At 45.7% G+C, this 11607-nt stretch overlaps 1 protein-coding gene across 1 annotated transcript in view; it reads left to right on the top strand.

Annotated features, from left to right (window-relative positions):
- The window catches only part of Errfi1 (ERBB receptor feedback inhibitor 1), a 14459-nt gene extending 4021 nt beyond the window's left edge, over positions 1-10438 (top strand). Inside the window, exons 2-4 of the mRNA XM_005353674.3 lie at positions 6627-6821; positions 6933-7009; positions 7846-10438. Of these exons, the coding sequence (XP_005353731.1) occupies positions 6700-6821; positions 6933-7009; positions 7846-9029 (1383 nt within the window). The 5' untranslated portion in view covers positions 6627-6699 and the 3' untranslated portion in view covers positions 9030-10438. The remainder of the gene's footprint in view (positions 1-6626; positions 6822-6932; positions 7010-7845) is intronic.
- The last annotated feature ends 1169 nt before the right edge of the window (positions 10439-11607 follow it).

Below are 11607 nucleotides of genomic sequence, written 5' to 3'. Positions count from 1 at the left end.
GCAGGATAGCCCAGACTGGCTGGCTCACACGCAGGATAGCCCAGACTGGCTGGCTCACACGCAGGATAACTCTGATAGTCTTTTTCTCAGCCCACTTTATTTCCTCATTAGCAAAATGGAGTTTATAATTCCTGCCTCCTCTTAGAGGGGTGTTGTGGGGACCAAGTGAGATAATATATAAGAAAGTGCTTTGATATTTGTAGAGTGCCTTACAGATAAAATAATTCTGTTACTGAATTCCAGGTTTCATGATAGAGCCAAGTCATAATGGCATCATTGGGATCCATGCTATGAGAACGTTAAAAAGCCTATTTGGATATAGGTGGTAGCCCTTTTACAAGTAGACACATGCCACATCAAATAACTGTGTATACAGAGCCCGTTGTGGGGCATCATTATAACAGTAAAGATGATAAAGACTGTCAAAAGAATTACTTCAGTGATCTAGAAGGTTAGTTTATACCATCTTCTGCTCATTTTAGATATCTAGGCCAAATACATAATTGATGACTTTTTAGTAGGGAAATTTGAGGCAGTGAAATGGGAACATTCATAGGCTTTGGGTTACTCAAGGAAATACTGTTACCAAATAGAATCCCTCCAGAAATGTCTCCACCTTCCCCATAGCAGTCAAGTGTGTATCTTAAGTAATTTTTAGCCCATCAGTTTGAAGAGCCTCTGGGAGTAGAAGAGAGGCTGGGGTATGATCAAGAACCTGAACTTCGAAGCCAGGCTTCCTGGAGGAAGCCTTGGCATGACTGTGGCTCACCAGATCTGCGAGGGATCAGGTTCCAGAGGCTCCTCATGTGTAATTGAGAGTAGTGATGGTCACACACCCACCTTACAGGGTTGGTGCAAGGACAAAACACTGAAAAGGCTTCCTGACAGTGTCCCGGATGTTAGTTATTAGTAGCGCCTGTGTATTCACTTTAACAATCTGGAGTGGTCCATTGGGTTATTTAAATGCTTGTTAAATAAACTTGAAGTTTTAAAGACTCACTTCCCATCATTAGACTACTGTGCTCATTGTCATTAAGATTACAACAGAATCCACAGATCTTTCACAGGTATGAAGTATTATGTCCGAAAGGAATAGTCTTCTGTCCTGTGTTTGTGGATGCTACTGTTGATTGTGGTGCTGTAGGAAAAATACCAGTGGCAAAACAACACATTGTTGGCTGCCCTCCTGTAATTGTATTGCCCTAAAATCCTGAGAGACAAACGGGGTTACAGGGCTGTTTGTTGATTATGGTGGATGAATGAAGGTGCTTAGCTAGGAGTTTTCTGGATTGTTGAAGAAGTTCTAGCCTTTGATTATTATTTTGACAGTATGGGTATAAATTATTTTCCTTATAGCCTCCATTTTCACCACCTGCAAGTGGGCCAGAAATGGGGGGTACATTTAAGGCCCTCTGAGGAATGGTGTTGAGAAATGGGGGGTACATTTAAGGCCCTCTGAGGAATGGTGTTGAGAAATGGGGGGGTACATTTAAGGCCCTCTGAGGAATGGTGTTGAAAATGCACAAATCTTCTTTTTAATTTTATCCTTTTGAACAGCATTTTAATATTTGCTGAAAGTGTCACATTTTACTTGATTTTTATTTAAAAAGTCATTCATGCATCTAATATAAAGGCCATTTCTGCCTTTTCACAGAAAGCATATAACAAAATTTTTTTGTTTTTCGTTTTGTTGTTTTGTTTTTTGAGACAGGGTTTCTCTGTGTAGTTTTGGAGCACGTTCTGGAACTAGCTCTTGTAGACTAGGCTGGCCTTGAACTCCGCCTGCCTCTGCCTCCAGGGTGCTAGGATAAAGCCGTGCGCCACCACTGGCACAAAGAAATTTTCTTAGCTTGCCTCTTTCTTTCCCTATTCCCAAATCATAGCTTTTTAAAATGAAATCTGAAAATCTTTGAATTCAGGCCTTTGCTCTTGAAATGTCTGTGCAGATTGCCCTTGTGCTTTCTGTAAATCAGTGCGGTGACACCACCTGCCTGATCCAAACTGCTTCCGCAGCCAGGAAGACACATGGTCACTTCGTGCCACTGATTGACCAGAAGTATGGCCTAGTCTGTGCTTTTTAGCTCCTCTTGCATGACTGCAACAGTGCTGAGCATGCAGGTGGATGCTAAGTCATTTTTCTCAGATTATTAATAAAAGTTGATAAAACAGCCAGTAAAACTGATTTCCATTTTCTCTCAAAGGTAATCAGACTCTCTCTCTCTCTCTCTCTCTCTCTCTCTCTCTCTCTCTGTGTGTGTGTGTGTGTGTGTGTGTGTGTGTGTGTGTGTATTTTTTTTAGCATAGACAGTGGCATATTTGGGGAGGAGTGAAAGTCATATCACGTGTCCAGTTCTAATCAGTTTCTTGTGATAAATCTTGGCCGTATAGTTATGTTATTTCTTTGTTGGTTATAGAAGTAGTTAGGTGATTGTTAAATGCAGCTGAAAAGACCAGTTATCATTCTGGATAAACATAAATCAGGTTCTAGAACCAGACTGAGAGAAGGAAATTACATCACACTCTTAAATAAGGAAGCACTGGGCAGAGCTGGATGAGTTGTAAGACAAAAATGTGCCCCTCCTCCTCCCAGGGATAGCTCTTGAGATGTATTAGTGAGATCTCACAGCAAGGTAAGCATATCTAGGTTACGGCCTTAAGGTAGCCTGGCTTTGTGTGTTAAAGCAGTTCCAAAGTGAGTGTTTTCAAGATGAAGCCGTGTGCATTCACCTTAGAAAGCCCTGCACAGTGAGCTGTTGGTGTAGCATGACTTTTGTTTTTGAAAGAAAGTAACAAAGTAGCAACAAAAGCAAGGCGAGTGGATTACAGTCCCACGGGAGTGGTATATAAGGAAGGGTCCAGTTTGTCCTCACTGCTTTAAGTGCATACTAAGGACTCTTCAGACATTTGCTCAGCCTCCACACTGCCCGCTCTGGATTCGGGGGGCTCTAGGGTACCCTAAGTGTGTTAGAGTACTACTGCCGTCTCACCGCTCTAATGATACTGAGTTGATCCCGTAACTTTTTTTTTTTTTGTTTTTCCCCTTCGCTCCTTTCTTTAGCCTGAGGAACATCTCGTGTGGTTGTGTTTTACAGTCTGAGGCGGCTGTTTTCTCAGTGTTCACTTAATATGTACTAAACTAAATGTGCACCACCAGTTCTGGATTTGGAGGGGAAGAGGGAAACCCAGGCATAGCACAGAATAGCCAGGAGCAGAGAGACATGGCTCTGGCTTTTAGTAAAGGGGAGGGGTGTTGTTGAGAGCACAGTATGAGAAGGGCAGCCTTAAAGCATAGGAGAAGAGAGAGAGCTGAAATGGTAGATTAAGTAAGGCCTCACTGTGGAGGTCTTCTGGTAGGGAGCTTTTAGAGCTTTTATGGGTTCTTTTTGGGGTGGCAATTGATCTGATCCTGTTGGTGGTTTAAGTATTTTCACACTGGAGGCCAGTTGGAAGCAGTAAGGGGAAGAGAGACTGGGAGGTGTAGGTGCTGTGTGTGTGGGCTTGGCAGGTGAATGCATAGTGGCCTTACTTAGGCTAGCAGTGGCACCTCAGGAAATGGGAACCTTCTGAACCAGAAAGGGGGGGGGGTGAGTTAAGAAACAGAAGGAATTGGGGTTTGGAGACTGTAAGATGCCAGAGGCCCATCCAAGTGGAAAGATAATCACCAGACAGTAAGAAATGCAAAGTTGAAGCCAGGTTGCACTCACCTGCTTCAGAGTTGTCTGTGGAGTTGAAGCTCTAGAAATGAATGAAATGATTTGAAGAGTAGGAAGCGCTGCCGAGAAGCGAGGGTTGGCAGTCCACTGCATTTGCCTCCCTGACAGTGCTAACGTTCCCTCATGACTGTGTGAGTTATGTCATGCCCACGGGTCTTTGGGTCCTGGTCTGTGCTGTGCTACCTGGAGCAGCGTTCACTTTGCTGTTCTTGGGATTTGCAGCAGGACGTCATCTTATACTTTTAGGTATGGATACTCGTACATCAGTGTACCTCTGCTTATTGTCTTCACGGATGGAAAGGTAGAGCTAACTTTAGTTATAAGAACTTGAATAAAATTTAAAACATTGCAGTGTTAGTCAAGTTTCACTTGAGTGACGTGTGTTGCTTTATTTATTAGTGTAAATTTGACCAGGTCGATTTCTCTGCCCCCACCAGGAATATACAGCCTAAATATTAGTCTTGTTTTTTTGTTTTTTTAAGAGAGGTAGAAGATTTTCAGTTGGTCTTCTAACCTTAGTTTAACTCTAGAGAGACTGTGTGATCTACACCTTAAACCTGTGGCATGCTGCTCTCGGTTTACAGCCTGAAGTTATTTCCACAGATGAGAACACCGCAGTTGTATTGCTCTCCTTGCTTCTGCCATGCAAGCAAGTAGGAAGTTCGGATAGTTTCATAACATGGCCCATTCACAATTCCCCATTGAAATTTAGAGGCAGGTCACCTTCTATGAATACACAAAGGCACTATTGTGGTCAGAAGTGAGCTGGCCTAGTGAACACAATTCTTTTTATACTAAAAAAAATTTTTTTTTCCTTAAGAAAGCTAACGAGTAGGTGATGGAAACAATGAATAAAAAATAACTTTTTCTAGAGCATGTAAATAATTTTAAGTGAGCACTGAAATATAAGTTTAGGGTTCCAAGGCAACTTGAGCAGAGGCGATAGTTACACAATCACTCTGTTGAAAGCTAAGCTGGGGATGGCATTAGGAGGCTGACACAGTAATTACTAGCCGGACTTGTTGGCGTGCCGACAGGTGGGGGCTGGGCCTGCAGGATCCCCCGCAGCATCGGCCTGTAATCGGGACGAACAATCTTCAAACGTGCGCTCCCAAACTACTTAAACACCACGTCCTTCCTCCCATCTCGCCTTTCGTTTTCACATCACCACAGTCATCCCTGCAGTCTCTCAGGCTCGCCAGTGTTTAGAAAAGGCTTGACAGACATAGGGAGAGACGAGCCCTTTCCAAAGTAAGAATGTGTTTTTAAATTATTACTTTATGGTCAGTAACATCTCTGCTTCATTTCAGTAATCTGAAAACCAAGATGTAGAAACCACCCACTGACGAGGCTCCTTAAGTGACAGATGACCTTTGTGTCATGTATCTTTGAGATACTGGTTTTAAAGGAATAAAGTTTGACTCTTTGAAATAATATTGTAAGCCTGTCATAAAATCACTGGCTCGTCATTGGAACACCAGCTGTGGAAACATCTGTGGAGGATTGTTTTTAGATCATTAGCTTAAAAAACAAAACAAACAAAAAAAACTTATGCCTTCCATATAGTTTATATTCAGTTGATAACAAACATTCTCTTATTAAGCCAGGTACCTATGGTTAAGGTAGTAGGGACACAAGGCCCAGTTTATTAGACCTGGGATTTGTAGATAATGGGTGCTTAGTGCTGAGTAATTTAATAATAACAATAAAAGAAGCTCTCTGTGGAGCCCCTCCAGCCAGCAGAATTGTGCGCCTCTCCTCCTCAGGCCGCAGTGTCCGCACTCGGTAGGTGTGCAAATATTTAATGGCAGAATGCTGTAGAGTGTTTGGAGATCTCAAAGGGGCCTGTGTTCTGAGCAGTCCACAGAGGAGATCCCGCTGTCTGTGAAGGGGAGAAGCCGAGCTCACTAAGTGCACGTGACTATCTGAAGACCACAGGGGTTGACTCATAAAAAGTCAGCTGGGTTGAGCTCCTGGGCCTTCAGACCTGTGACGTCCAGTAAGGGGGCTTCTGAAGTTTCCGAACTATCTTTTGCCTCTGTAATCCATGCCCTACAGGGGAGCAGGATGTGAATTACTGGGATTTCACAAGGGAGAATGCAAGGAATGTCCCTTGTGGAGGGAGGACGTTGTCCAAAGCCAACACTGAAGCTGGTGCTCTCGCAGAACTTGATTTTCACAAGCTAACAGAAGCTAGGATCTTCATATATGACTGTCTCTCTTGAGCAAGTACTAACTGGAGAATACAGCTTCTGTGACCAACTGAAAAACAGAGTCCAGATAAATGTTAGACTATGGGGCAGGTAGGTGGAAAATCTCAGCTGTGAGCACTAGTGACTATAACTGGTAGCTCAGCATATGAAGCACAGCACTTTCTAAAATTACTGTTTTTTTTCCCCTATGGGTAGGTGAGAGTAAGGCAGGGTCTTGCTACGTAGTCCAAACTGGCCTTGAACCCACCACCCTCCTGCCTCAGTCTCCCAAGTACTGGAATTATAGCTATGCACCACCATGCCTGGCTTAAAATTCCTTTCTTAGCTTGGGAAGTCTGGGTGGGATCTACTGTGCTTCCTGCTGTGGTACAGCCCTGCCGTAGAAGGTCCAGTTAGTGGGCTGGAGGGAGGGCTGTGTGCGATGGTGATTTGTTGTGCAACTGGTAAACTCTGTAGCAAGGGCTGGCTTTTCTGGCAATGGATTCTTTCTTCGGTGAAAAATGTTTCAAGTGTCAGGTTAGTATTTACAAAACAGTTATGTTGCTGTCTACATTTTAAGTATCCTCATGAGGAGAACTAGAAAGTCTGTAACCAAATTTTCCCACCTCCTCCTATCTCTGATGTTAGCTCCTTCTGCGGCACTATAGACTATACTATTTGTGAATTACTTAGAGGGTCTCTTACTTCTTGATTTCCCCAGGGAATGAAAGCTACTGGCTGACTTAGAACACCCTGGGCTTCACAGATTTGAAGACATCCTGGAGTGAGGCACAATGTCAACAGCAGGAGTTGCTGCTCAGGATATTCGAGTCCCATTAAAAACTGGATTTTTGCATAATGGCCAAGCCTTGGGGACTATGAAGACCTGCTGGAGCAGTCGCAGTGAATTTGAAAAGTAAGTCCAGACTGGCCTGACTGCCCCACGTTGTGTGCCCGTTCCCGACACTACCGCCACAGAGGATGGGATTGTACTTGCTCATGACCGTGATGTTTTCTTTGCTTTCAGTAACTTTCTAAATATTGATCCAATCACCATGGCCTACAGTCTGAAGTCCCCTGCTCAAGAGCACCTAACAACTCTCGGTATGTCTGACAGTCTGCTGTGGAGTAGCCGCACGCGGAGGGGCGGGCAGGCTCCTCAGCTTTGCCTTGGGTTTTGGAGGAGGAAACTAGGTAGCTTCCGTTTCCAACAAGCCTGACACCTAGTGGCCGCAGCCTCTGAAGAGACTTTTGGAACTGCGGAAGTGTGGGTTTTCTGAGTCAAGAATTGCTATGCTCTCGGGTATGGCGCAGACTTCACTCTGTACCACCTTGGGCTGTATGTGCTGTTTATTCCTGCACTAATGCACATTTGAAAGCAGCGGGTACAAGCAGTACCCATGGTAATCAGACTTGGAAAACTGGGTGGTTATTTTCACGTGAACATTATGTTCCCTAGGTGTTTGTGGAGAGCTTCTTAGCAGGTGGATGCACTAGAAGTGAGGCCATTCAGTGAAGATATGCTGGCAGGAAGGCCCTCACCTCGCCTTATCTCACTCATGCCCGGCATGCCTTGTACTGTCGCATGTCTTAAGTGGCAGGCCTGGTGTAGCATGGTGCTCATGTAAATTATACGCTGTTCATCTTCTGTGAATTTTGCACACGTCACAAAACTTGCCTGGGACGTGTGGGTGTATGCCTAGCACATGTCTAAGGGAGATGGCAGAGATAATTTGTTCTTTGAACCAGATCACGTGTGTTCCCCTACTCTGGCTCTAATTATACCTGTGGTGGTTGCATGGGTGTCCTCGGGGTTACACCAGTCAGGTGCTTCCCTGACTTGGGCAGAGAACTAGAGCGCAAGTCCTGGGCCCTCTGATGGGGTGAAGGACAAAGGGTAGCACTTCTCGTGATGAGCATTGCTTGTGCCTTCATTTCAGGGTGTGCTGCGCGGTCTGCTCCGGTGAGTGGCCACTTCTTTGCAGAATATGGCCCGTCTCCAAAGTCAAGCTTGCCTCCTCTTATTATTCCCCCAAGTGACAGCTCAGGACAGCGTGAAGAAGATCAAGTTGTGTGTGGTTTTAAGAAACTCTCGGTGAATGGGGTCTGCACGTCCACACCTCCGCTTACACCCATCAAACACTGCTCTTCCCCTTTCCCCTGTGCCTCTCCATGTGATCGGGGCTCTCGTCCGCTCCCCCCATTGCCCATCTCTGAAGACCTGTCTCTGGATGAGGCCGACTGTGAGGTAGAATTTCTAACCAGCTCAGACACGGACTTCCTTTTAGAAGACTGTGCCCCTTCTGATTTCAGATATGGCGTTCCTGGCAGGCGAAGCTTCCGTGGGTGCGGACAGATCAACTATGCATATTTTGACACCCCAACTGTCTCTGTAGCAGATCTCAGCTGCGCGTCTGACCAGAATAGAGTGGTTCCAGATCCAAACCCTCCCCCGCCTCAAAGCCATCGCAGATTAAGGAGGTCTCACTCGGGACCAGCTGGGTCATTTAACAAGCCAGCCATCCGGATATCTAGCTATGCACATAGAGCTTCCCCCAGCTCAGATGAAGACAAGCCTGAGGTCCCTCCCAGGGTTCCTATACCTCCTCGGCCGGCAAAGCCAGACTACAGAAGGTGGTCTGCAGAAGTGACCTCCAACACATACAGTGATGAAGACAGGCCTCCCAAAGTCCCCCCAAGAGAACCTTTGTCACGGAGTAACTCCCGTACCCCAAGTCCTAAAAGCCTTCCGTCTTACCTCAATGGGGTCATGCCCCCCACACAGAGCTTTGCCCCTGACCCCAAGTATGTCAGCAGCAAAGCTCTGCAAAGACAGAGCAGCGAAGGGTCTGCCAACAAGGTTCCCTGCATCCTGCCCATTATTGAAAATGGGAAGAAGGTTAGTTCAACACATTATTACCTACTACCTGAGAGACCGCCGTACCTAGACAAGTATGAGAAGTATTTTAGGGAAGCGGAAGAAACAGACCCAAGCACCCAAATTCAGCCATTGCCTGCTGCCTGTGGTATGGCTTCTGCCACAGAAAAGCTGGCCTCCCGGATGAAAACAGACATGGGCAGTCACGGAAAGCGCAAACACTTATCCTACGTGGTTTCTCCGTAACTGTGAGGTCCTGCGTGGCTCAGCAGAAGTTACGTGGAGTGGACGGCTCCCAGCTTTCCAGTTTGAGGTTCATAGGACAATGTCAGGTTGCAGGATGAAGTCGGACTCCGTCTTAATGGGACGTGAGGTGCTATTACGCTGGGAGTCCCTGGTTGATCAGTGTAGGAGGAAAAGTCTGTAATTTAAAGACGTGCTAGAGGGGAGGGAAGAATGGGCAGACTTTTACATTTGACTACAGTACATGCCTGTGTATAAATGTGCAGTGTAACCCTAGACCATAGCTGCAGGATAACGAATTAGTCACTATCGTAGAGTAATATATATTCAGAATAATTAAAACCAAGCTGGGGGAGCAGCTCCTGATAGTGTGAAAATTGAGCAGATGGAAGAAAGCAGTATTGTTAGATCAAATTATAAATTTGTGTTTGTTAAGTTTAAAGGTTCCTGGCGTTCGGGCCTGCTATATAGGTCGTGTGCCTGTCCCCCATCCCCACCCCAGCAGTCTTCTCCGTACAGGATAGGGCATGCTCTTCGCTGGGCCTGTGCCGTCTTGTTAAAATCATTCTATGGCCAAACACTTGTAGCTCTAGCGTTTTGTCTTGTTGAGGAGAAGGACAGCGGTTTCTGGACCATGTCATCACCTGTGTGTGTCTCACATCTTGAAAATGGCAGAATTGGTGAATAACTCTCCCATGCTAGTCCTGCTTTTCCCATCCACTGAAACGGCTGTTGTAGCAAGAGGCTTTCAAGGAAGTACAATGGAGTCGTACTGGCCGTCAGTGTTGGGGGTGCAAGTTTTATAGATTAATACAGCAATTAGCTCTGATTGAGAGTTACTCTCTGGGGATGTATGGTATGTTTTTGTTTTTTAGGCTTAATAAACAAGTACAACACAAGCTGGCCTTGTGTTGCTGGTTCCTATTCAGTATTTCCTGGGGATTGTTTGCTTTTTAAGTGAGACACTTCTGACCAATAGCACAGAACGTCTTAATGCCAGAGGTCACTTCAGCATCTTCCTGCTTTGGACTCAGTCTGGCTGCTTCACTGCCCTGAGATTCAGCGAGACACGTAGCTTTGTTCAGTTTTTTTTTTTTTTTTTTTTTTTTTTTTACAGCCTCTGATGCGTTTATCTTGTATGGATAGGCACTAAGAGAAGGTGCTTGCTGACAGAGGGTACTGCTGCAGTGTCCCAGCAGGCTGTTCAGTGTCAACTGCTGAATGACGTTATTTGAGCTATTGAAAGCTTACTGTACAGCGTGAACTAAATGAAGGTTAAAACATGCTTTAGAACAATGCACTGATCTCTGCACTGTGTGTACAGTATTGGACAAAGGATTTATTCATTTTGTTGCATTATTTTGAATATTGTCTTTTCATTTTAATAAAGTTATATTACTTATTTATGACAACGTTAATAATGAGTCTTGTCTAAACTCTTATGTCTCAGGCAACTGATCACCTTATTTTTAAAGCAGGACAGAGTCTCTGAAGTAAATACATGTTGAAACTTACTGTAGGTTTCTAAATGACAATTTGAGCAACTTACTTGGGTATTCTAAACATGCATGGCGGCGGCGGGAACCTGGCTCGGTTAGAGTGCTTGCCTAGCGTGCACCAGCCCTGGGTTCTAGCTCTAGTGCCACATAAACTGGGCATGATAGTACATGCCCAGAAGCCCACTGTCTGGGCGGCAGAGGCTGGAGGATCAGGAGGTCAAGGTCATCTTTGGTTACTTATGGCATTTGAGGTCAGTCTGGGCCACAGAGTCCATAGTAAAACCACGCTCTTTGTTTTTACCGAACTACGAGAACTTGGCTGTGGTGCTCCTGTGAGAAGAGTAACTTGAGGAGGGTCGGGTGCTGTGCAGGGCGCTGTGCAGTTCCTGAGAAGAAGCACACAGTGCACGGACTTGATCTGACTCACTTTGAGCTAAGTCTGGACTACTCTGGCTTCTCTTGCTTATTTGAAGCCTTTAAAGGAATCTCCACTGCTAAAGGCCACCATCAGAGCTGGGTGGCGGGCCCTGTGTGTCAAGTGTCATTCTGGCTTGGGAACTCATTCGATAACACTCAGTAGCAGCAGCCACATGTTAGATCTGGGAAGAAGACCGCCTCTTCCTCCCTCCCCTTACAGAATCCACAGCACTAGGATTCAGACGTGTTAACACAGCGACTGAGGGCCATCCTGCCTCCGGGACTTAGATGAAGAGTTGGAGGTAAGTGATTTGGAAGGTATGTTGTTGGAGGCAGGCAAGTCTGAGACCCGGAAGCAGGAAGAAGCTGGGCATGTTCCAGAAGCTGCAGGCCCACAGGCGGGGGTAGGCTGTGCAATGGAAAAGGGCAGTGGGTGCAACTCAAAAGCCTAAGTGGGAGAGGAACACGATGTGATTTGTTGTAGGAAGGATGACAGTGGCCGTTGTGTGGAGAACATTTCAGAGAAGTGAAATTAGCAGGAACGCTGAAAGTTAGCAGCCACACCACGGCCCAGAACTGATCCCAGAGTGACCGGGGGATGGAACCGAGGCTGTGAGAGTTCTGGTCATGACTGGCAGGCTCCAGCAGCAGTCTGTGCACCACCC

This window comes from Microtus ochrogaster, chromosome 10, assembly GCF_000317375.1.
Source record: "Microtus ochrogaster isolate Prairie Vole_2 chromosome 10, MicOch1.0, whole genome shotgun sequence".
Lineage (NCBI taxonomy): Eukaryota > Metazoa > Chordata > Mammalia > Rodentia > Cricetidae > Microtus > Microtus ochrogaster.
This window is presented reverse-complemented; position numbering and strand designations above follow the sequence as displayed.